The sequence below is a fragment of the Alosa sapidissima genome, chromosome 16 (genome assembly GCF_018492685.1).
Source record: "Alosa sapidissima isolate fAloSap1 chromosome 16, fAloSap1.pri, whole genome shotgun sequence".
NCBI lineage: Eukaryota > Metazoa > Chordata > Actinopteri > Clupeiformes > Clupeidae > Alosa > Alosa sapidissima.
In genome coordinates, this window is record NC_055972.1 from 6,411,101 (window position 1) to 6,437,440 (window position 26,340).

At 41.8% G+C, this 26,340-nt stretch overlaps 2 protein-coding genes across 2 annotated transcripts in view; one reads left to right on the top strand and one right to left on the bottom strand.

Moving 5' to 3' along the window:
* Positions 1-1,594: 1,594 nt before the first annotated feature.
* Positions 1,595-17,042, bottom strand: LOC121685330 (solute carrier family 22 member 7-like). Its single transcript, XM_042065794.1, has 10 exons — positions 16,581-17,042; positions 15,997-16,100; positions 12,599-12,753; positions 11,872-12,040; positions 10,607-10,730; positions 10,333-10,439; positions 9,597-9,811; positions 3,495-3,603; positions 2,005-2,211; positions 1,595-1,728 (listed from the first exon to the last, which is right to left on the bottom strand). Exons 1-10 carry the CDS (start codon positions 16,959-16,961, stop codon positions 1,665-1,667), a joined length of 1,635 nt encoding a protein of 544 aa, XP_041921728.1. The 5' UTR covers positions 16,962-17,042; the 3' UTR covers positions 1,595-1,664.
* A 3,153-nt stretch (positions 17,043-20,195) lies between these two features.
* The window catches only part of srbd1 (S1 RNA binding domain 1), a 108,615-nt gene continuing 102,470 nt past the window's right edge, over positions 20,196-26,340 (top strand). Inside the window, 9 exon segments of the mRNA XM_042066359.1 lie at positions 20,196-20,332; positions 20,860-20,927; positions 21,167-21,521; positions 22,179-22,424; positions 22,741-22,907; positions 23,323-23,440; positions 24,416-24,554; positions 25,018-25,114; positions 26,275-26,340. The exon segment at positions 26,275-26,340 is cut by the window's right edge and continues 103 nt beyond it. Of these exon segments, the coding sequence (XP_041922293.1) occupies positions 20,860-20,927; positions 21,167-21,521; positions 22,179-22,424; positions 22,741-22,907; positions 23,323-23,440; positions 24,416-24,554; positions 25,018-25,114; positions 26,275-26,340 (1,256 nt within the window). The 5' untranslated portion in view covers positions 20,196-20,332.

The window sequence follows — 26,340 nt, forward strand, 5'->3', positions numbered from 1 at the left end:
GTTGGTTGACGGCAAGATGGCAGCCAGATCGGTCCAAGACAGGATATCCCTGCCGAGACGATTAGGGTTAGAGACGAATTGAGCAGGCTCGCGATTTTTGTTGCTGTCATTCCTAACTGCACATAGGCTGTAATCGTCTCGGCAGGGATATCCTGCCTGGGCCGGCCTCGTGTGATACAAGGGGACTCTAGGGCCGCTACGGCCTTGTCTTGGACCGATTGTGCGCATTGTCAGGAAAAGGCAAAATCAAAGTGAAGTTTGCATTTTCATTTTCCAACTAACATTTTCATTTTCATTTTTGGCAGTAATATACCAGGATGGTAATGAAAATGAAATGACAAATAGACATTTTCAATTTATTTTTATTTTTGTCACAAATGTATCGTGTTTATCAGGAAAATTAAAAGCCAAATGTATGTATTTCATTTTATTTTTAAATTTGGCAGGATAATTGCACTGACACTTTGAAAATTAAATGGCAAAACGAGTTTTTCATTTTAATTTCACTGTTTTCATTTTAATTTTATTAATGGCAGGAAAAACCCCCCATAGGATGGAATATGTATACTTTAGAAGAACAATAGTGGGCTTGCTTGAACAAACCCACTAATAAAGAAAGAACACCTAAGAAGAACAATAGTGGGCTTGCTATTTTGCTAAAATGAGCGCACTCTTTAGTAACACATGCACACAATTTAGAAAAAAAGCACACAATTTACTAAAATGAGCGCACAATCTCTGGATACACAAAAATATCTCTATCTATCCTCCTGGGTTCTGTATATTTACAACGGCAGATAAAAATATAAATATATAGTGACTCTAGAGGGAGCTGTACAGTCGCCAAAAATATCTGAACATGCATAGTGTACCTTTAAGGCTAAATGATATTGAAAGCAACTCAGCTTGCAAGCAGGATTAAGTTTTTTGTTTGTTTCTTTTCTTTTCTTTCTTTTGTGTTGTACACAGTAGCCTATAAAGAACTGACATCCCGATGAGTTTACACCTCAGTCTAGAAGATGGCGGCAATGCACTTTGTTTGCATACTGCCAATAAAAATCACAGAGGAAGAAGAAGAGTGTCCAGGCCCCAGGGAAGTTTGATTTGTGGATTGTTTAATATTTTGGTTGAGCATAGAAATATTTTTTGAAATAGCAACAACCAGTGGGGAATCAAGTAAACAGTATCACTGCACAGCAACATACTGTAGCATTTACCATATACCTGACACATACTAGTTCAACCTCAGTATCACTTGAATTGTATTTCACATCTTGAGAAAACAAGTGAAAAGTCAATTTACTAAACTCAGTACAAATCTGATGACTTGAGGAAAGATAAATACCAACTTGCTTACTATTGGATCCTTGTAAAAAGGGCAATTACAGGACACCTGCACAGATTAGTTTAAACGATTAGACTGACATTGAACCTTTGAAAAATACCTTCCCCCCACTTGACAAATACTTGCACTTTCAATAATGTCTTATGTGAGATACTGACTTGTGTCCACAATCAAGTATTTCTGTGCCTGTTTGAAGCAAAAATGTTCATATAAAGAGCACCAGGACTACATTTTTTAAAATGTATGGAATTTTATTAGCATTTGTTAAGAGTAATAGTCAGGTTTGTGATGTTGAAACACCACAAATGATCAGTTGTTTTCATCCTCCGACTTCACTGTCTGCATTCCCATGAGAGAGGACCGGGGATTCCACTTGTGGTGCTCTACAATTCAACCACAAAGCATTGAATTATTATACTTGTCATGTATTAAAAATATATTTTCGCTACTAAGTCACACTAACACAAAACACTTACCACACTACTGCGCACTGATATATATATTAAAGGAATGGTTTGGTGTACGAAGAACCTAAGGTCTATGTCTGGATGATTTCAAACTTTTTGTTTTTGAGCAAAATGTCGTTAATCAGAGGAGTTTTGAGATAGACAGTTATTTGTGTTATGTCATTGTGTGAGATTTATTTTGGAAGGAGGCACCTTGTTCCCTCGATGTCTTCGATGGTCTCAGGCAGGCAACGGTCTCGTGTTTCGGGCAGTCGACTCGCAACTAAACTGGACCCCACTGCAATGCAGCACAGGATGAGCTGAGGAAGACCCAACCACACATCATCCAGCAGTAGGATCAGGGGAGCCACTGCCACCCCCACACGACCCATGAAGGAGTTATAGCCCATGCCATTCTGCCTGTCCCAATGCATAAGAAGGGTTGGGAACATTACTTTTGTAATTTAATAAGATACAGATCACAATCCCTAATCCTAACCTCTAACCCTAACCCTAACTTGTTATGACAAAAAACGAATCTCACTTAAAGGGAAACTTGGCAGGATTTCCCCCTCTGCTGGAGAAATTGCACATTATGCTATTTCAAACTGTGTGAAAAGGTAATGATAAAGCACATGGATTTGTTTACAAGCTAGCGAACTGTTAGCATAAGTTTGGCAGAACTATGTGGATGTTACAAGGTAAGAAACAAGATTTAAAACGAGTTTCTTGTTTCTCACTTCTCTTTCCGGGACGGTAGTCTCAATGTTGCAAGGTTGGTTTTCCGCCCGGGGACGCTAGGTGCAGCGGGGAAAGTCACCATTTTCACCGGAACAGGTCATTTAACCATCCAAATGATTTCTAAACGGGTTTATTAAGTTGAAATAGTTGCCAAGTTCCCCTTTAATAACAGAAGCGTTATGTCATAAATGTTTATGACGTGTTCATGACAGTGTCATGTCACTCTTATGTCGATACTGTCAAGTAAAGTGTAACCTAAAAATGTAATATATCTATTTTGCATGCCATTCTGCCTGTCATGATGATGCATAACACATACACACCGAACGAAAACCACTGGCATCAGTGATACATATTGAAAATGAGTTTGCTGTACCATATCTTTGTTTCTTGTCATACATGCTAGCTGATGTGGCACATTCCCTGCTCAAAATATAAAATACATTAGAAGTAAGAGTTGCTTCTTAGCACGTCATTCTGGCATTTTATGCCAGGCCTCCAGATAGAGATAGATAAGTAGGTAGGTAAGGAGTTAGTTACAGAATTAGACAGACAGAGATGGGAAACCCAGCTTCAGAAAGTTAAAAAAATCATACCATGTATTGGTTCTACCTGTGCATTTAAAATAGGTGATTTAACTAATTAGCTCATCTCCCTGGCTAAAGAGTTGGGCTGCGCTGAGTTTTTTTTATTTTTTGGCCTTTTTATGCCTTTAATGACAGTGGAAAATGACAGGAAGCGAGTGGGAAAGAGAGTCGGGGTGGGATTCGGAAGGCAAAGGGCGGAAGCCACAGGGTGGGAATCGAACCCGGAACGCCGGCGTATACGGTGCAGGTGCCCCAGCCTGTCGCGCCACGGCCAGGGCCGAGTTGGGCTAATTTTTAACTGAAAGGTTGAACCAAATATGTGGTTGGACTATTACTTCATGAAGCCAGGTTTCCCTGCTCTTCTCCAGCCCTTACCTGATCACGGTTGGATAGAGCTCCGAGCTGTACAGAATCAGAGTGCCAAAGGCAGTCGCCGAACACCCCTTACCGAGCACCGCTACTACTGTTCTCACTACCCGTTGCTCTGAAGAAGACACACACACACACACACACACACACAATCACACTGCACCGTGTTGTGTTGCTATCTTATCTTTGTAGATATCTGTTTACTGTTGTATTGTATTTGTACAGTACATGTATCGATATCAATATACAGTATATTATATATATATATATATATATTATGGCATGCCGTTTAGGAAATATATATGGAATGAAAGTATGGAATGAAAGTCTATATATATATCAAAACCTGAGAATATATATCAAAATATGAATATATAGATCAAAACCCTGAATATATAGGTAAAAACCTGAGAATATATGTCAAAATCTGAATATCAGAACCCTGAATATATCAAAACCCTAAATATAGGTCAAAACCTGAGAATATATGTCAAAATCTGAATACATCAAAACCTTGAATAGGCCCTAGGTCAAAACCTGAGAATATTTGTCAAAATATGAATATACATGTACAGTGGGCAGTGCTTCAAATTGGCCAGCTTCACTCGCGGTCCGCGCGTGGGATCACGCGGTATCACGCGACTTTAATTTGTATTTTTCCAGTGAGACGCTGCAACAACCCAAACAACCGGTAGATGGCTCAAGTGAGCAGGGTGTGTCGTAAAAAGAAATGGAGCCTGGAAAACCCTACACAGACTTCACTACAGACTTTAGCATACTGGTTTAGAAATAATGTAATAGCCAGAAATATGCCTGCCCTAATAAAGAAATATTTGGTTAACTGCGAGTGAATCCCGTTTGCAGCCGTAGAGACGCAGGACAAATTAAACATTCTGGTTTTCTCCGAGTGCAACGATGATAGACAGACATCATTTGGACAAAATATAGAGTATTAACCTCCGTTGCTCAGCCAAATGCCTTCCTGTTATGTCCTGTTATCACGGAGTTAGGCCTACAGGCGATAAACGATTTTTGATGGTCACAAGTTTACTTCATTAGGGACTGTTCGTTATTTATTTAAGGGGCTACCGGAGGAGTTTGGGGAGCATTAGTCCAAAAAGACGTGACCCTCCCTCGCCAACAATACATTTTTCTATGACCCTCCAAAGTGATTATGAAAAAATCACTGTCAACTTTTTCCGGGTTTATCGCCTACTGTATTTTAACGTTTTCACATATTTGGCCATAAGCCGTTTATCATAGGCTATCACGAAACCAAACTACAAAGGCGAACACTTTAACAGGGGGAATTAATTGGGCATGAATCATGCTGAACGCTATTTCGCTACCTTAGAATAATAAGGTTCTATCTGCTTTTTGAGTAGGTACAACCGGGACGATTGAAACGGGGACGAATGAAACATTCCGGTTTTCTCCGAGTGCAACGATGATAGACAGTCATCATTTGGACAAAACATGGAGCATATTAACCTCCGTTGCTCAGCCAAATGCCTTCCTGTTACGTCCTGGTATCACGGAGTTACGAGCGATAAACGATTTTTGATGGTCACAAGTTTACTTCATTAGCGGTTTATTTTTTTGGATTATTAAAGAGTGTTTTTCATTTAAAGGTTTGACTTCGTGCTTATTCAGAAGAGCATTTAGTGCTCTCCCCAATCCCAGACGTTCACATTGCATGTTTGTTTGTAATGGATGCAACCGCGAGATAGGCTATGCGTTTGACAATAAGTTGTTAACAGAACCAAGACATATAGCCCAGCAGCAATCTAGGGACTGATCGTTATTTATTGAAGGGGCCACCGGAGGAATTTTGAGTGCTTCAATTGGAAGTTGCATGACCCTCTCTTGCCTGCTAGAAATTGTTCAATGACCCTCCGATAGAATTGTTAAAAAAAAGACATGACCCTCCCCTGCCAATTGTCTTCCGCCCGCGCCACAACCACACACTTTGTGATAACATTCTTAAATCAATCTTTCCCGTGAGCTTGCATGCTACCAGTCCTTCCTTTTCAAATGTGTTGCGCCTGTTTGCACAATTTCACAAATAATCATATGTGATTAATAGTATGACAAATAATCCCTGTGCACGGGGACCGAAACAACGCATGTCAACTTTTTCAGTGTTTATCACGTATTTTAACTTTCCCCGCTGTCTTGCCGTTTTAATGTTTTCCCGTAGAATATCCTATATTTTAATACTCTCATAACAGCCCTGCCATCGGGCCTGTCTCTGTGTTGCCCTGCTACTCAGCTGCAAGATAAATAATTTCCCCTCTTTGTATGTTCACTGCAAGTTGGCCTACCATAATTTACCAACTCTGCACTGTAGACTGGCTATTTATATTTTTCTGTGAAATAAGCAAATGTATTTGTTCAACTTTATGAAGCAGAATTACGCATAGGGTACTTGGAACATAATACATTTGACAAAGGACAGATGAATGTTGCTAGTGACAAAATATTAACTTTCAGTGTTTTAAGATGTCTTTGTCATGGGGAAGTGTTTTTCCCCATGCATTTATTCTAGGTTACTGTCAGTGACTGCCGTGAGAGAAGCGGGTTCTGTGTTTCGTTCATGTCAGTGACTGACGCGAGAGAAGCGGGGTCTGTGTTGTGTTGTGTTGCGTTGCGTTAATTTATTTTCATTGGGCATACCGTGCCGTGCCGTCCACAGCTCTTCAGTTCTGACAAAGCCAAAATTACTCCTTTTGAAACAATGAGTGCAGGAAGGGGGGGGGGGGGGGGTGTCCCAAGCAGCTTTCAGCCATAAGGCTACTTTGAGAACATTTCAATTCACCCGACACTAATATTCAAAATGTTGAAAACTATTTCGGCATAGCCTATAAAGCAGTTTAATTAAATGGAATGTTAGTTGTAAACAAACGAGCTACTTGGTGAGGCTTGGCCTCACAGATGCGCTCGTGCCTTAGATGGCAGGAAAAATCTTCACGATAGGCCTATTAACTAACCACCCGATTCACGTTGGCTGGGGGGAAGGGGGGCCATCAGACAATTGTGCCCAGTTAATCCGGCCCTTCCCCCAAAAAATCACACCTTCCCACCTCTGACAGCTTAAAAGAAGTCAAGAGGACTCCTTACTCACAGACCTAGTCACAAACCTGCGGTTTTGAAATCCTATGCAGCTACAGGAGCTTCCAATCGCGAGGAAGCAATTTTGCATTGTAGGCATAACTAACATGCAATAACGCCGCCAACAACAACCAAAACTAGGCTAATCATTGTCAACATGTAAATTAAATGTAACATTATTGTCAATCAAATTAAAATGTTCTCTTTTGCAAACGTAGGCATAGTAACAGAATAATTTAATAATGTTACAAGATACTACATCAATCCGTATGTTTCATTGGGCTACTAGGCTATTTGTTTTGCCTTGATTCATTTAGGCTAGGCCTTTTTATTCAGGGGCCATATTCACAAAGAATTTTAAGGCTAAAAGTAGCTCCTAACTGGCGAATTTAGGAGCAACTCCTAAAAATAATGGGCGTGTCACTCCTAACTTTAGGACTCCTAATTTTTTCACAAAAAGTAATTCACGAAGCATTTTAGACCTAAAAGTAGCACCTAAGTCTGGGACAGCTTAAGTCGAGAGGACTCCTAACTCACTAAGACCTATTCATAAACAGCTTTTTTGTGGCATTTTACGTTGCGATGTTTTGAAATAGCCTATGCGCAACAGGAGCTTCCAATTGCGAGGGAACAATTTTGCATTCATAAAAGGGATGCAATAACGCCACCAACAACAACACAAACTACTCATTGTTAACATGGAAATGAAATGTAACGTTTCATTGTGAATCAAAGGGTCATTGAGGGAAGCCCTCATTTTCAATGAAGCCGAAATTACAGAAGCGAAGCAAAGCGCTCCACAAACAAGACAACATTCGAGGCCTTCTGTTGAAGAATTTTATATAAAGCCTGCGCTGACAGTAATCCTCCTGCCCCTGATAGGCCTACCACAGCTGTGGATAGTGTGGAATGTTCAAGTAATAACACAATCCAATGTGTGTCTCAATTGTCCCCCGCTGACCACCTCACACATTTCTCTAGATTTTGCAACGAACTTACATGACACAATGCCATAAAATATGCCAGTTTTAGGACACAGAATAATGTTTGTAATGATACCAGGTAGGCCAGGTATTGTCGAAGGTGCATGGTGAAGTGAAATTCTTACTTTGGAAAACAAACATTTGCCGATATCATCGCCGATCATCAGAATATTGCAATAGATTCTGTGTTCTGGACTGCAGGTAACTTGTTAAGCCAGTGGTTATCAAACTTTTATTTCATTCCCCACTTTGATCAAGGGGCATGACTGATGATAGTGGAGATAACGTGTTATCCCGAGGCTTTTGCAAGTCAGCATCTTCGACGGTAGTCTATTAAAAATTAAAAAAAGTTTTCGATGTCCCAAACGGAGAGCCATACTTTATTGTTTTTAACGATCTCTATGCTACTCACAAAAATGTAGGCATGGGGACATGATGAAGTAGGTTATCCAACTGTCGTGTGTTAAATTATTGTGATTACGAGCCAGTGGTTTTCAAACATTATGTGTGACTCGGACATCTAACTAAATGCAACAGGCTCATATCGTCCTCGTATTCGCAAAATGAGGACCAGTGTTTTGTCAAATTGCAAATAGCTATTCGTTTTAACTATTTTTTTTATGATAGTAGCCTATACAAAAAGCACTTTATACTATCTTAATATTGGAATATGGGGAGGGAAGTGGGGCGTCTGCAGTCAGCCAAATATGAATGTAATTCTGCGGCATAAAGCAGATGTAATTGTTTATCGTACAGAAAAATAAAAATGACATGTCAAGCAGTCAATTGACTACATTGCAGTCAAGAAGTAGGGCAAATTAATTTACGAAACCAAAACGTGGGTCATAGTTGTCTAAGCCTCTATTGCGTAGCCTGTTAAAAATGTCGCCAGATAGTATTAAATCGGCAACAACATTGTTTTCTGCAGAAGCCTACCCAAGGCTACAGATTAATTCTGAACAGTTATTTCTCTACTGGCTCAATTATCACACCACTGTTTTGATTTGCGTAGTTGCGTTAACCCCAACACTGACAATAATGTAGACAGCAAATTTCGATTTCGATTTTCGTGTAGTCAAGCCTTAAGCCATACCCAAGTAGCCTAAATCGAGGTAATGTTTAATTATGCATGATTTATTTTGTTATTGAATTCGTAGGCTGGGATTACTCTCGGCAACAATTATGTAAGGGACGGCAGGCAGAGCGATGTACAGTGGCAGAGCGACGCACAGTGGCTGAAAGTGGTACTAAAGCTTCTCGCAGCTTCACGCCGCGTAATGCGCGAATGAAGTGGTCATTTGAAAGCGATGCCCACTGTACAATAAACATCACTTTTCCCATCAGAAGCTGGTATGATATAGAACATTATCGGAATATAGAATTAATATGAACATTTACTTTGAACACATAAATAGGACTGTAGCTCAGTAAGCAACAAGTCACTGTATGACACAGAAGACCAGGGTTCAATTCCTGCTTGCTGCAACAATTTTGAAGGTGCATTTCTCACAGCTAAACCAAGCTAGATAGATAGATACAGTAGATATATAGAGATAGAAGGTCAGGCTTGTGGAACTATAGGCTACCTGGTCCTCGCTTTAGATCGGGGGGTTGCAAAATTTACTACAAATAAGAAAGGTCTTATACGCATATTAGTTATCCACCTCTTTGTCTTATACACCATTAACAAGCATTAACAAGCTGCTTGTTAACACTTAAATGCTTGTACGTAACTTAAAAGGCTGCTTATTAACACTTACAAGCTGCATGTTAACAGTTAGTTAATGTTATTAAAGGATAACAACAGTTAACTAACTGTTAGTAATAAATTGTTAACTAACTTCTTATAATGCACTGTTAATACCTAATAAGCACATGTTATTCTAAAGCATTACCCAGCTTTCAAATGACCTTATCCTTGATTTCTGAAGGGCTGAAGTGCTGAAGGGATTATCCTTGATTTCTATGTTAACGTATAGACTGCCTTTGTTTGGCCTAAAACGCAGTGCTCTACCTCTGGGGACGATTACGGTGATAGCGAGACACAACCCAGCCAGGAAAAGAGCACCGGACTCAGTCTTGCGCCGCCCAATCTTGTCCAGAAGGTAGAAAATAGACACTTTAGCCGGGATCTCAACAGCGGCCATTATAAACTGTGTGAGGTAAATATTCACTCCAAACCCTGTAATATTAAAACTGATGCCGTAAAAGGTGGAGGCAACTCCGTACCTGCAAGACATTAGACACAAATGATACGTGTTGTTTACTCAAAACGACACAAATGATACGTGTTGTTTACTCAAAACGACACAAATGATACGTGTTGTTTACTCGAAACGACACAAATGATACGTGTTGTTTACTCGAAACAATTAAAAATTATTATGAATAAAGATAGACATTAGGCACAAATGATGAAGATAAAGATGAAGTATGATGAATGTATGAATAAAGATGAAGTAAAACATGTCAAAATATGTGCAATCCAGTTGAACCCCTCTGTCAATTCTCATGGTGTCAATAATAACTGTATCAGTTATACTGTATATTGTTATTAAGTACTTTAAAAAAATATATTTTTGGGGCTTTTTGGCTTCATGCATATATATATATATATATATATGGTATATATATATATGGTAGTGGAGAGAGTGGAATCAAAACCTGGGTCCCCGCAGACACTTAGACCCTAACATGATATGGATTCTGCAGTGGGATATGAGAGATAATTGGGTTAGATCTCCTCATACCAAGTAAGACCTGTAAGTAGTGCCAGTTTCCTCATCTTGGGAGTCCTCAGCAGATCAAGATAGGAGTAGTTCCGGTTCCGATTGGTCACCACAATATTAGACAGATTCTAAAGAGAGGGAGAGCAAGCCAGCAAACAAACAAATAAACACAAATAAACAGGTCTTGTGAAAACATACAAACACACACACACACACAGTATACACCTTACAGATGTGATATCCATGTTGATGATAATAACACATCAATGCGTCCAAATGACCAGTGGCAGCTCACCTCTGGTTTGATGGAGGAAGCCATTCCCTGCCGGCGGTTCATCTTAGCACACTTATTTAAGTAGTAGTGAGCTTCATCTAGCCGCCCGTTTGCTATCAACCATCTAGCTGATTCTGGAACCCATCTGTTTTGAGATGACAGTTGATTATTTCAATTCATTCCAAATTCAGGAGACATCAGTATGAGAGGTAGTCCCTCCCCCCGTGCTCAATCCGAGGGGCGGGATAAACGGTTGCCTTTTTAAATTCCCTCGCACGCAATAGGATAGCGCTACAACTCATGAGTCCCATGCGTTTTCCCACCAGCAGAGCTAGTTGGGTAGTTGATCAATCTTTTGCCAACTTAAAATAAGCTGAAGTCGTGTCGTGCTGTTCACCAGCAGCAGCACCCATCTTCTTTGTTTTCAAGTAGCAGGGAATTCACGCGGAACCGTTGCAACTCTGCCATCATAATGTTAAGCCCGCCTACCGACTCTATACACAATGTGATTGGCCTGATCGAAGTTTAAAGCTGCAGTTGGCAAGTCTGACAGATTGAGGGGACTTAGCCAAAATGTTCAATGTTTACAACTCTCATGCCCCTCCCCCACTACCACCGAGCACCCTCTCATCGAGTTTGTGCTCGTCAGTGCACACCAGAATTCACCAGACTGTGATTGACAGTCAGATCTCACACAGCCCTGCTCTGATTGGACCAGAAGAACCGGGAGCTGCGGATTTTTGCAAAACAAATAACAGGCTCTAGGTGGAGGTAGAAGTGCGGGTTTTTTTCTAAAACCAGCTGATTTATGTTGTTCTGTCGGAGCATAGTGTCGGTTTCAGTGAATATAATCAAAAAAATCTTGCCAACTGCAGCTTGAATTTTTCCAGCTCGCAAGCCAACGAAGAGTTGCTAGACAACCCTGGCTGCAAATTGAAGTTACCTTCATTATATTATGGCTGTGAGTTACCATGACAACATGATATTATGAGTTACCTATAAGTTACCCCCATGATATTATGAGTTACCTATTAGTTACGTTACAAAAATCAAATGTTTGCGGTAGATTTGCAGCAAACTTGTGGGTGATTTGTGGGAAACAAATGAGTTCACTAGAAAATATTGCCAGAAGTTTGCCAACGTTGGCCGCTAGAGGCAAACTTCCAGCAAAGTTCCGGATTTTGAATTTTGAATTACCTCAATGATCTTATGTATAAGTTATGAGTTACCTCAATGATCTTATGTATAAGTTATGAGTTACCTCAATGATCTTATGTATGCGTTACCTCCATGATATTATGGCTATGACCACTGGTGCTGTGATGGCCACAATCAGCCATCTCCAGTCTCTGATGAGGAATGCAAGTGTGGACAGTGTCATAAATCCAAATGTCCATGACAAGCTGTCAATCACCCCCACTAACTTCCTGCTCTCAATGTCCACCCATTCCACAACTGTAGAGAGAAGCAAATGTTAATGCGCGCGCACACACACACACACACACACACAAGCATTTGATATGAAACTTTTGACTTATACTCAGAATGTTCTAAATAGTTAAAGTAAGATTTGCAGCACCATAAACAGCTACTGAAAATTGCTAGTCACTAGAAATACATCTCTTCTAAATGCTTAAGTAATGCAAATATCAGTGAGATGTTTTAGTTTAAACCCATGAGCACAGAGAGAAGAGGAGAAAAGAGAGGGGTGTGTTCTCACTGAACACAGAGAGGAGGGTAGAAAAGAGAGGGGTGTGTTCTCACTGAGCAAAGAGAGGAGGGGAGAAAAGAGAGGGGTGTGTTCTTACTGAGCACAAAGAGGAGAAAAGAGAGGGGTGTGTTCTCACTGAGCACAGAGAGGAGGGTAGAAAAGAGAGGGGTGTGTTCTCACTGAGCAAAGAGAGGAGGGGAGAAAAGAGAGGGGTGTGTTCTCACTGAGCATGGAGAGGAGAAAAGAGAGGGGTGTGTTCTCACTGAGCACGGAGAGGAGAAAAGAGAGGGGTGTGTTCTCACTGAGCACGGAGGTGACAATGACGATGCCTGTGATGCAGAAGCCACTCAGGAACCTGAGCACAGCGAACATGACGTAGGAGGTGGAGAAAACGCTGATCAGCGCAAAGCTCATCCCAGACACGTACGACACCAGAAGCATTATCCTGCGTCCATACCTGTGTGTATTAGAGGGGTTATAAAATAATGATTATGTTTTTTTTATTTTTATTTGGATTGTTCACTGAATATTACGGAGCCCAGGAGGTGTCATTGCAAGATATTTTTGTGTATCGAGAGAATGTGCGCTCATTTTACTAAATCGTGCGCTCATTTTACTAAATCGTGCACACGTTTTACTAAATAGTGCGCTCATTTTAATAAATTGCGCTCACAACGATTAAAAACAATTTAGTAAAAATGTGTACACAATTTAGTAAAATGAGTGCACGTTTTCTGGATATTTACCAAAAAATAGGGCTTCCGTAGAATATCACCTTTAATAAACTCAACCCTTAACCTTAACCATACTGTAGGTATGTAGGTGTTAACAGATCATTTGTTTGTAGCAGACTGTCTGTTCACAGTCTAATGGGTACGGAAGCATATTACGCGCACATGAAGAGAAAATATTTTTTAAAATTCTGAGATAAAAGTCAAAATTTTCGAGATAAAAGTCAAAATTTTCGAGAATCAAAGTCAAAATTTTCGTGAAACAAAGTCAGAAATAATTTCTGAGATTAAAGGAACCGTATGTAAGAAAAATATTTCAATTAATCATAAAATGGCCCTGATATGTCACTAGACATTAAGAAATCATGTTCATTTCAAATACTTATATCACTGACAACAGTAGTCCGGCCAGGATATTGTCATTTAAAAAGTGAAGTTGCAGCCCTCAACTGATGTTGATGTTGTGTTTTGTCATGTCATGTTGTGTTTTGGCCTGATGCGCCACCCTCCACCTATCTACTAATCACAAAGTCAGTAGTGTTTCGCCATCAGGGTTGGCAACCTCGAGTCAGGAAGGGGGGGGGGGGGGGATACATCGCTCTTCAGTATTTTGAAAGTGATTGCAGTACCAGTTTTGGCCACAATCTTACATATGGTTCCTTTAAAGTCAGAATTTCTGATAAAAAAAGTAAAAATATTTGAGATAAAAGTCAACAATTTTGAGATAAAGTAAAAATTTTCAAGAAACAAAGTCAGCAATAATTTCTGAATTTCTGACTTTGTTTCTTAAAAATTTTGACTTTGTTCCTCGAAAATTTCGACTTTTATCTCGAAAATTTCAACTTTTATCTCGGAATTTTCAAAAATATTTTCTCTTCATGTGGCCCTAATATGCTTCCATAAATGGGGGACCATCCAAGTAAGACCATTATTATGACCGCCGCGCAGCGAGGCATATAGGTTTAGTCAGATTTTCTTTTTTTTTTTTTTTTCTTTTTCGCATGTCCAAATTTTCGTCAAGGATTCCCGGGACACTGAAAGACCAGGGTAGACGAAACTTGGTGGGCATGTAACCCCATATGGATAGCATGGAACCATCGTTTTTCGTTTTGATCTGTAGCCCTCCCGCTGGACTGCACCCCCCGAAAAGAGGGTAGGGCAGACACAGTTTTCTGTGAATATCTTGAGAACCGTAAGGTTTAGGAGGACCATTTTTTTTGTATGTTGATCTCAAGGGGCCATGTCAACCCATTCCATAACCACTCATTTCATGTATAGCGCCACCTAGTTAAACACAAAAAAGTAAAAATGAGGTGTTGTAATCGCAGATATCTGTGACCTAACATAGTCAAAACTGCACGAAATTGGAAGTGTAGGATCATTATGACACCCTCTGAATGCACGCCAAGTTTCGTGGAATTCCGTTCATGGGGGCCACACAATAAATGAATTTTTGTTACTATACACCAACTGGCCTGTAGGTGGCCGGAGACAGTTTTCTGTGAATATTTCGAGAACCGTAGGGCCTAGGAGGTCCACCTTTTTTTGTATGTTGGTCTTAAGGGGGCATGTCAACCCATCCCATTACCACTTATTTCATGTATAGCGCCACCTAGTTAAAAATTAAAAAGCAAAAAAATATCTAGCTGACATGGTCAAAACTGCACGAAATTGGAAGTGTAGGATCATTATGACACCCTCCGAATGCATGCCAAGTTTTGTGAACTTTCGTTCATGAGGGGCCTTACAATAAAATAATTTATGTGTACATTTAGTGACCGTACACCAACAAGAATTCCCGGGACACTGAAAGACCGGGGTACATGAAACTTGGTGGGCATGTAACCCCACATGGATAGCATGGAACCATCATTTTTCGTTTTGATCTGTAGCCCCCCCGCTGTACTGGACCCCCTGAAAGGAGGGTAGGGCAGACACAGTTTTCTGTGAATATCTTGAGAACCGTAGGGCCTAGGATGATCAATTTTTTCCGTATGTTTGCCTCCAGGGGTCATGTTAACCCATTCCATGTGCACACATGTGCATAAACAGATACACACGCACACACATACATTCACAGTAATCATACGTATGACACATACTCACACAGTAGACATATGTACGCATGCATGCACATGCACAAACACACATACGCAGGCAAACACACAAGCACGCACACACACACACACACCCACACCCACACACATAAACATAAACGTGTACACGCACACATGCACACAATTCAAGAATTTCTCAGAATTATGAACAGGCAAGATGGGGGTGGGGTTGTGCAAAATGAATTTTACATGTGAAATCTATGAACTAATCATGTTTTGGTACTTGTTGTCTAGCAGATACCAGTGAGAATTGAGTGTGGATAATGCAATTTAGTGAGACAGTTAGAATCATATAGGCCTTTCAGCGTGATTTATTTTTGTGGAAAAAATGTGCTGGACTGGGCGGCGGTCATATTTTGTACCGCTCTGCGGTACATCTAGTTTTAACCTTAAATCAGGATAGTATAGTTACAAGACAGACTCACACATAACTTTACCACATAGAGGTTGGAGTGGATAGTACAGGTAGGTGAGCTCTGTGCTGAGGACTGCTCTAGAACCCCAGGAGTTGGTACTTGAGAGAAGGCTTCTGCATAAATTGGGCACATTACATCACTTACACAGCCTACTGGTGAGACAGCAGATGGAGGCTCATTCAACTCCGCTGCCTACACAGCTTACTGGTGAGAGTGTTCAGATGGAGGCTCATTCAACTCCGCTGTAACAAGGACCGCTACAGCAAATCATTCCTGCCCTCCACAACAACTCATGTACAATGACTTCCCTCTGGGCAGGTATAGAATACTTAATCTGAGAGGCCTTACAGTATCTTCTATCTTCTTCTGAGAGGCCTTCTATACCCTCTGACTTTTCTAATCTACAATTATTGGTGTTGTTTGAAGTGTGTCATACCTGTCACTCAGACCACCAAAGGTCATGGCTCCAAACATGACCCCCACAAAGAAGATGGTGGCAGTGGCTTTATTCAACCCCTTCTTATCGCACACCAAATCCCACTTTGAGGAGAAGAGGAAACAAAAACAAGTAAAATCGGTGGGGGAAATCATTTCTAGAAAAGATGAATGATGTTTCTAGCTGTGTTTTGAGATCATAGTGCCACAGAGAGGGCTTTAAATGGTTCTGGAGTAGAAACAGATGGCCCAGCAGACTGTGTTTGTCCAGGGAATACAAGAGACCAAGGAAATGAGAGGAGAATTAGCAGCACACACGGAGTAAAGATGTTTGGTTCATCTTCAAAACATTCAAGTGATATAACTCCTTTTCTTATGTAATAAAGTGCCCCCTATTGGCAGACATTTGGAATAGTCTCTCACTGCAGGCTTTAAAACTTCAACAAGTTTTTTTCGTTTTTTATAAAGGTTGTTTACATACTGTATATGATAATTGTAAATAGGCCACATCATTCGGTTGAATTTTAATAAGTTTGATGGTTTTGGATGTTGGTTTTATATTTTTAAGAGAAGACTGTCCTTTACCTCAGTGGCCAGTGTGCTTTTGAAGGTGCTGTTGTCGTACACCCATCCATTTCTACACGGTTCTGCAGGAAGTCCGGTGCTGCTGGAGGTGTTGAGCAGCAGGTAGAACTGGGGCTCTGGGAACATGAGGCAGGAAGACAGCGTCCCATCCGCCTGCAGCGGGATACTGACCGTCCGTCTCTCCTCCACCGACAGATTCCCAAAGACGCCCGCAGCATCCAGACCGCTGATGTCACAGTGGTGGGGTGGGATACCCGCTATGAAGTTGTTCACCAAGAAATGACATGGTAAAGTGACACGTCCCAAGAAACTAAGGCAAACAATCATCTTCTGGAACCTTCCAAAGCCATCAATGTCTGAAAGAAGGTCTTCAAACTTCATTGTGACAAAAATGCCAGAGTTCCACAGTTTAATGTTGCAGCACTGCCTCAAAGAGAATCTCTCCCCTAAACCTCTACCCTCTCTTTACAGGACACAGTGGTGCTGTCGCTCTCTACTTCTCTCTCTTTTGACATTGGCTTGTGCAAGACACACCTCTCTCTCTCTCTCTCTGTTTTTGTCTTTCTCTCTCAGTGGTCATCTCTCTCTCACTCTCTCTCTTTCCTTGTCCAACTTTCTCAAAGTTAATTTAGGTTGAGACCATTGTTCAAGACTGAACATGCCAAAGGTTGAGAATGAAATGAATATGCATGAGTTTTCCACCAATCTTTGACTTTTGTAAACCATTGCAACCTCTTCAGATGTCTGGGGTGGAAGATGTACTTCTGAAGTAAAATCACAGCTGTTTTTTTGAAGTTTAAACAGGAACTTTACCTTGAATTCTTTGGTGCACTTACTAGAAAATGTGGTGATGTCAACTTTATATTTCAGATTAGGATAAGTTTGATTTCAGCGAGACACAGGGATTTTTTATTGCATGGGACAAGCCAGTTGAAGAGGAATCTCACTACATTTTAATTACATTGAATTAAGTCTCATTGTAGTTTCTGGAAAACTACAGCTGTGTAGGAAGTTTCTGGAAAACTACAATTAAATGCATCAGTGCTTGTCAGAATAGGTACTGTACAATACAAAGACTGAACTATTAAAGCTTGTTCACCTCCATGGTTGTGCATCAGGCTATCATTGGAGTAGGAATAGATTGCTTTTTTTTCTGTTCATCAGTTTCTGTCAAACTTCACTCAGACATTCAGAGGCCCTTGACTTAGCGCATCAAAACTAACTCTATTAGGCACAAAAAGTGGTGGGGTGGGATAGGCTACCTGCTATGAAGTTGTTCGCCAGGAAGTGACACACCAAAGAAGTGACCTTTTATCTTTTAGCATATATGAAGCTCAGGAGAAGGACTACATACTGGGCCCTTCTAAAGCAGAACTGGAGGTCACTGGAATGTTTTTCCCCTGTACAGATAGAACAGAAAGCTGGACCACCGGGAGGGATATTTAGCTGAATCTGACAAAAAAAAAAATCTTTTGGATCAGAAGCACAGACTGTACCTTTAAATAAAAAATCAGAGACTGTGCCTTTAATCTGCAGCAGCATTGACTGCAGTGGCTCACTCCCTGCCTAGCTGTACTCTGTAGTCTACAGGCCTCGCACCTGCTCTCTTTCCCCCTCTGCCTCCCCTCATGTTTGCCTCCTTGCTGCTCTTTCCCCTGCTGATAGCTGGAACAGCCACACAGCCAGCCTCACTCATGCCCTACATTCCTAGCCATTCCAAAACATTCTAACAGCGTCACAGTAACCTTGTTAAGGACAGAGAGTCAGACATCGGTACTATTATTTAAAGAAATCTAAAGAAATATCATAATAACAGAAATATAAAGATATTTGTTATTATTATTTATTCATTTTATTTTTAAGGGTACAATTTTAACATCGATATTGCCATTTGATGCATTGTACCAGAGTTAGCCTTATAATTTACATCTGCAGTCAACAATTTCAGCTTTCATCTGTCATCATACCATTTGATGAGCATTTTTTTTGTCTTTGTAAAAAGTTTCTATATTATAGCCCCTATGAGTTATCTGAAGCACAGTTACTTTTGAACTTCTAGTTTTGAAGGTCTGACACAAACGTTTCACTGTTAAAATGTTTTACATAATTGTTTCACATTAGAAATGTTAGAAATATGTTTTGTTTTGGCTGAGAGAGCCTTGCACTTAGCCTTGCGCTGCTACAACTGTCAGAATGTGGAACGTGGGACCACTAGACATTTTCTTCCAGCCAGCCGGGAAAACAGCTCCTTATCCTGGCCAACTCCCAGGGTGGTAATTATTTTTCTCTGCAGTGTTTTCAAGAAATTATGTTTTAGTCCCTGTGTTCCTCTCCCGAAATTAAAAAGGACAAATAAATATTGCCATCAGGATATGATTGAAAAATAATGAAAAACTGGAATCACACTGAAATATATGCTGAAAGGTTAGTTTGACAGGATTATTTGCACAGCCTTTTGTGCCTTGACATGTCACCCAAAACACGCACACACACACACACACACACACACACACACACACACACACACACACACACACACACACACACAAACAATCCAATCTGAATAGGAAAATGATATGTTTTATTAAGGGATTGACAGCCATCACTCGCCCCTCCTCCACAAGCCTTTGTACCTGTCCAGGTCACGGACTCTGCTTTTTACCTGTCCATCATGTCACGGACTCTGCAGGTCTACGACCCCTAGCAAGCCCGACATGTTTTCAGTGATCTAAAACAAGCGTTCTGATGGTGCTGGGTGAACTATAAACAATGTTATACTATAAAACAAACAAATGCACTCAGGTTCATACTTTATTGTTCTCAGGGGGAAATTTGTTGTCACAGTCTATACTCACATTTAACAAACAAATAACAAGAAGAACATTTACACAAACACATTAGAGCCTGAATTTTGTTGAGTTTTGCTTTAAATATTTGCCAAAGCATGCCTTTAGGCTTGGCTGGCATGCAAGAACATAATCACAGTGCAATGTGTTTGCAGTCACTATTACAAACAGCAACCCACAAAAATGCACCCCCAGAGCATGGTTTTCCTGAGTTTTAGAAGCCTCAGTTTGATCTTATTTCTCGTTAAGTGATATGTATTTTATGGTGCTGAATATCAAAGAGAAATGCATACAGAAATAGCAACTTTTACTCTTAAACAATTTACTTTAAAATATAGTAGGCCTAGTAGCTAATTGCAAGGACCATTGCCTTGAATGAGATATGCTAGGCTATGACAGTGCAATACAGGATGCTCACCTAGTTTTTGTAATGCAGGAAGGGGTGGTGACATTTACCTGAGAATGATGGTTTGGGATGTTGTTGATTTACTGATAGTTATACTATTCTGTAGTGCATATCAGTCTGAGAAGGATTATGTGGCTACAAGCATACATTTTCTTCATCACACTCTCACATGAACCCAATGTTCAACAGAGGCAATTCAGGCTTCAATGTGTAAATATTTTCAAAGTAGACAGAAAGGTATCCTAAATTTCACTCCCACATTGGACACCGTTTTTTGTTTATAATTGTGAAAACGGTAGGACTTTTATTATGACAACTTGTAGAATGACGGCCATATTGAATTGCATTGTATACACTTGTACGCATACTGTAGCTTGTACGAAGCTGAATGTTTTGTTTAGATTCTAGTAGCCTACTGGAGTTATCGTGTAGCACATTTAGAGTGATGCTTGTGTATAATAATTTCCAACACACAACTAAATAAATATCGGGGAAACGTCGTAAGTCTCATTCTTACGTTTTCTTTATGTTGACACTGATAGATAGCTAACTTTGAGCTGTTCGAACAGTCAGAGATATCCAGGTAGCTTGCTAGCAGCAACCTCACAGTGCAGTTGTTAAGGCGCTAAATTCAAACGGGATTAGGACTGTAACTGAGCATGAACTTCTCAGCAGTTCTTATTACCATGAAACCACCGAGATTTTGTAACTTCTGAAATGTTACGTATTTTCCCATGATGAAACAAAATGCTCAGACGTGCTACCATGATAGCATTTGCTGACACACCAGTGCACATTGAGACCAAACAGAATCATATGCTCAATCTTGCGAAAGATTTCAGATATGGAGTATCAAAGTGCTATTTTGGCACCTTGTCCAACTTGTCCTTTCGGTGTTTTCCAGTTAGAAAGGGGTTTACTTGGAGACCATGTTTTAGCAGGGTGCACGCTACATTGTAGGCTATGCAATCAGAAAAGCTAATTTCTATTCTTTACCCACAATGCGACTCTTCACTCTTTCGTGCAGATGTTACGAAGAACGAAAACAGCCAAGGTGTACACGGAGGTGGTTACAGACGATGAAGACGAAAACCCGTGAGTTTGCTTACCCTCTCTCTCTCACACACACACACACACACACACACACACAGACGTGTAACCATACAATCTCTCCATCAGTGAGCGTATGTGTTTGTACTGTACAGTAGGCCTGGCCTAGACTATTTCAGCAGTGAATTACATGTCTGCATCTAACAATAGGTTGTTACACTACAGTAAAGCTTTCACTGACTTCACCCTTCTGCTGATTAATTGTGTCCTTTGATCTGCTATAGACTAGGAAATGCTGATGTTACAGTGGTCAGTAGTGATGAAAATGCGGATGATTCATGGCTACCGGAGCCAAAGGCAAAATCCGTCGCCAGGAGACCAGCCAAACCCAGGGAACCCAAACCGAAGAAAGAACCCAAACCTAAAGTTCCTAAAGAACCAAAACCGAAGAAGGAGCCTAAGCCTAAAACAGAGAGGAAGCCTAGAGCTCCCAGGGCTCCTAAAGCCAAGAATGTGGAACCTCTGGAAGATTCTAGAACCACAACAGAACCCGAAAACCCTGCTGTGATGATGGAGGAGAGGGCGGGAGGAATGAATGACAGAGAAGGGCTACAGGGGCCTGCAAGGGTCAAGGAGGAGGTAAGTTATGGACCGGTATGATCTTTACAGCTTTGAGTTATTGTATCATGATTGCCATAATGTTAACTAGATATTTTCTCAAATGACTCAAATGAAAACAACTAAATATGTAGGCTATTTCTGTGTTCAACACACAATAAGTATAAGTATATATATATACTCTTTTGATCCCGTGAGGGAAATTTGGTCTCTGCATTTATCCCAATCCGTGAATTAGTGAAACACACTCAGTCAACACACAGTGAGGTGAAGCACACACTAATCCCGGCGCAGTGCCTGCAACACACACTAATCCCGGCGCAGTGCCTGCAACCGCCGGCAACAACAGCGGCGCTTGGGGAGCAGTGAGGGGTTAGGTGCCTTGCTCAAGGGCACTCAAGGCCACGGCTGACCCAATAATAATGTAGCTGAGCATCCTGTTATGATTCTGGAGCTACACTTCTGGCCTGTCAGACAGCTAAACAGTTTAACCTGAGTATAGTATGAGTATTGTATTTCTGAGGTGATTGTAATCTATTATTTAGACCAGTGTCTCATACCCTGAAGGAAAAATGTGATTAAACTGATGCTACACTCAAATGTGAATTGTGATTAACGTTTTTCGTTATTAGTTAGTTGATTGTGTTAATTAGTATGTATGCGTCTTCCTTTTCATAGAGACTGTCATTCCCCATGGCCATGGGCCCCAACAGCTGCCAGCCTAGTGGAAGTGGCTTGACCTCCTCCTCCAATCAGCAGTCACTGATGGTGAAGAAGGAGGAACCTGAGGAAGACTTCACTTTTGGAGAGCCAGTTGCTAAGAAACAGAAGACTTCGGCCGCCCCTCAAGGAAGACCAGTCAGGCAGGCTAAGTCTGTGAATGTTTTTGGGGAAGGTCTTCACATGAACTGGGACCCCATTCAGGTATCATCATGGGCGATATGACATGGCACACCCCCACAGTGAACTGTACTCACGGGGGGCGCGGGGGGTGGGGGGGGGGGGGGTGGCGCGCTAACTCTACGTTTATATTTAGATGTTCATAAAAATAATACACTAGTACACTTGTGTTGAAATGATAATAATAATAATAATAATAATAATAATAAAAATAATAAAGATTTTGTCAAGGACAGGAAAAAAAGTGATCTGTAACGTGATATTTTTTGTGTATTTTTGTATTTTCCTTTGTGCGTGCGTGTTTGTGTGTGTGTGTGTGTGTGTGTGTGTGTGCTGACAGGTGCTAGCTCAGAGGACAGGTGTGGAGCAGTGGGTGTGTGGTAACATTGCGCAGCTCCTGCATGAGGAGAACACCATCCCTTTCCTGGTGCGCTACCGCAAGGACATGATCAACTATATGGACGCCGATGCTCTCAGAGAAGTACAGCTAGCGCTGGAGGAGCTATGGTGAGAGGGCAGGAGTGTGTGAGTGTGTGTGTGTGTGTTTTGGTTGCTGTATGAAACAGATGCAGAAGGAAAGGGGAGATTAATCATGTGGATGTTCTCTGAGAAGTGTGTGTGTGTGTGTGTGTGTGTGTGGGGGGGGGGGGTCTGTGTGTGTTAAAGAGAATTGGAAGATTAAACTGTTTTCTCCCTTTGGAAGTGAAATTAAGTTTCCTTTTTCTACCACTAGATGGCAGCATAGGCCATGAATTTACTGAGCAGTGATTCAAAAAAGCGGGCTGACTTCTAATGATTTAGATTGAGTTTGATGTTTTGAACAGAAATGTATGCAAATAACTGAACAAATTGTGTGTGTGTGTGCGTGTGCGTGTGCGTGTGTGTGCGCGTGCGCGTGCGTGCGTGCGTGCGTGTGCTGTAGTGCTTTGGCTAAGAAGTGTCAGTCTGTGATGCAGACGCTGAAGAAAGATGGAGTCTTGACCTCTGAGCTGGAGGTGTCCTTTAAGAACTGCAGAACGCCTGATGAACTGGACCACGTGGTGAGTGTGTGGATGTTTGAGAGTGTGAGTGTGTGGATGTTTGAGAGTGTGAGTGTGTGGATGTTTGAGAGTGTGGGTGTGTGGATGTGGATGCATGTGGGTGTGTGGATGTTTGAGCGTGTGCATGTTTGAGCCTGTGGGTGTGGATGACTGTGTAGGTGTCACTTCTCTGAGTGAATACTGTATGCTTTTATAGAACCACTAAACGGAAATCCTCGTGCAACAATCAGGTTTTGGTTGGTAACAGTAACATAAAGTCAACATATATACATGCATTTACACACTGCTTATGGAGAGTCAACATATATACATGCATTTACACACTGCTTATGGAGAGTCACCATATATACATGCATTTACACACTGCTTATGGAGAGTCAACATATATACATGCATTTACACACTGCTTATGGAGAGTCACCTGGACCTGTGACATCTCACATTCACCTGTGGCATCTCACATTCACCTGGACCTGTGGCACATTCACCTGAACCTGTGGCATCTCACATTCACCTGGACCTGTGGCACATTCACCTGGACCTGTGACATCTCACATTCACCTGGACCTGTGGCATCTTACACTCACCTGTACCTGTGGCACATTCACCTGTACCTGTGACATCTCGCATTCACCTGTGGCATCTCGCATTCACCTGTGCCTCCCAACTCCAGATCCTGACACCTGTGTTTTGACCTCCGCTAGCTGTTTCCCCAACCCCTCCACATGCTGTCTCTGTTTTCCACTGTTTGTCCTTTTTAATATTCTCCTCCCCTCCTCTCTTCTCCTCTCCTCTCCTCTCTTCTCCTCTCCTCCCCTCTCCTCCTCTCCTCTCCTCTCCTCTCCTCTCTTCTCCCCTCTCCTCCCCTCCCCTCTCCTCCTCTCCTCCCCTCTCCTCCTCTCCTCTCCTCTCCTCCTCTCTTCTCCTCTCTTCTCCTCTCCTCTCCTCTCCCCTCCTCTCCCCTCCTCTGCACAGTACTCCCCCTATAAGAAAGGCAGCAAGCTGTCCAAAGCCAGGCGGGCCAAAGAGCTGGGTTTAGAACCGGCGGTTCTAGGCCTTCTGCAGAACCCCCAGACCCTCAACCTGCACTCCTACATCAGGCCTGACACTGAGGGTATGTGTCCCAGAACCTCGATCCTCCCCCAAACACACACACACACACACACACACACACACACACACACACACACACACACACACACACACACACACACACACACACACAGTTGATACACCATGCGCGCTCTCCTGGGGCCAAAACAAGCAAACCTAGACAGACACAAAGAGAAAGTATATGTTTTTTGACGTGACGCTGTGATAATGTGATATATACATTGATATATCAACAAAATATGGACATGATGTTAATGTAATGCAATAATAATGTAAAATAATAATAACATCACATATTGCATTATTAGTCATGTGTAATGTATGCTATTGTCAGTAGGGGGCAGTATAAGATCACGGATTTGAATGTTTCTGATGTGTGCGTGTGTGTGTGTGCGTGTGTGTGTGTGTGTGTGTGTGTGTGTGTTTCCGTTTCCCTGCATTTGTGTGTGTGTGTTTCCCTCCAGGTTTGTCCACCTATGAGGAGGTGGCCACAGGTGTGGAGCAGATATTAGCAGACATGATGGCCAAGGACCCAGACACACTCACTCACGTGCGCTCTCTGTGAGGACACACACACACACACACACACACACACACACTCACCCACATGTCTGCTCTCTGTGAAGACACACACACACACACACACACACTTACCCACATGTGCGTTCTCTGTGAGGGCACACACAACACACCCACGTGCGCCCTCTGTGAGGATCTCTTCCTGTTTGATTTCTCACCCAACTACCCATCACACACACACGGTCTTTCCACATGTACACACACACAGACACTTACACCCCGGTCACCTCACACACCCCATTCTCTCCACATACCCCGGTCATCTCATACACATTCACACATACACACCTTGGTTGCATCACACATACACACACACACACACACACACACCCTCCCTCTCCTCTGTTTGCTCCTGGTCTCCTCTTTTCCTTCGTATTAATCTGTGGGTGTAATCTGTGGGTGTTGTACATGGACATTCAACAGGATGTTTATTCCAGTGTTTTCCATACATACTGTGTAATCTGTGGCGGGCCGCCATAAAACCTCCTCTGCATGTACATTTAGCAAAACATTAACAATTGTTGAAGGATTGTTGTTGGCACATAGAAACATTGCATAGAAAGACAACGGGCTAAATTGCTATTAAATCCGCTTAGCATTGTGACCATGCTGCGTAAATTTGTTCAAAAAGTAACTACTGCATTCAAGTTAACTCTGCCAAGGTCTTATCACAACATAGTAAATTGGGGAGACTAAACTGCTGTAAGTTAAGTTATGCAATTAAGACGGATCTCTAAGCTAACGTTAGAATAAGCTGGGCTCTATTCACGCTCTATACCCCCCTTACCCCAGGGCTCTATACCCCCCTTACCCCAGGGCTCTATACCCCCCTTACCCCAGGGCTCTATACCCCCCTTACCCCAGGGCTCTATACCCCCCCTTACCCCAGGGCTCTATACCCCCCTTACCCCAGGGCTTTATACCCCCCCTACCCCAGGGCTCTATACCCCCCCTACCCCAGGGCTCCATTCACGCTCTATATCCTCCTTACCCCCATCGTCCAAGTCAACTACCACCACAAATGAAATCCAGTTCTGTGGGAAACACTATTCTGTCGTCATCTGTTATGTTTCAACGGGACGGTTGATTGATTCAGGGCTCAAGCCTCCCCCCCCCCCCTCCCCCCACCCTTTCTCTCTCAGGTGTGACAGTAGTCCGGTGATGCTGCAGTCGTGTGTGTCCAAGACGGCCCTGAAGGAGCAGCAGCA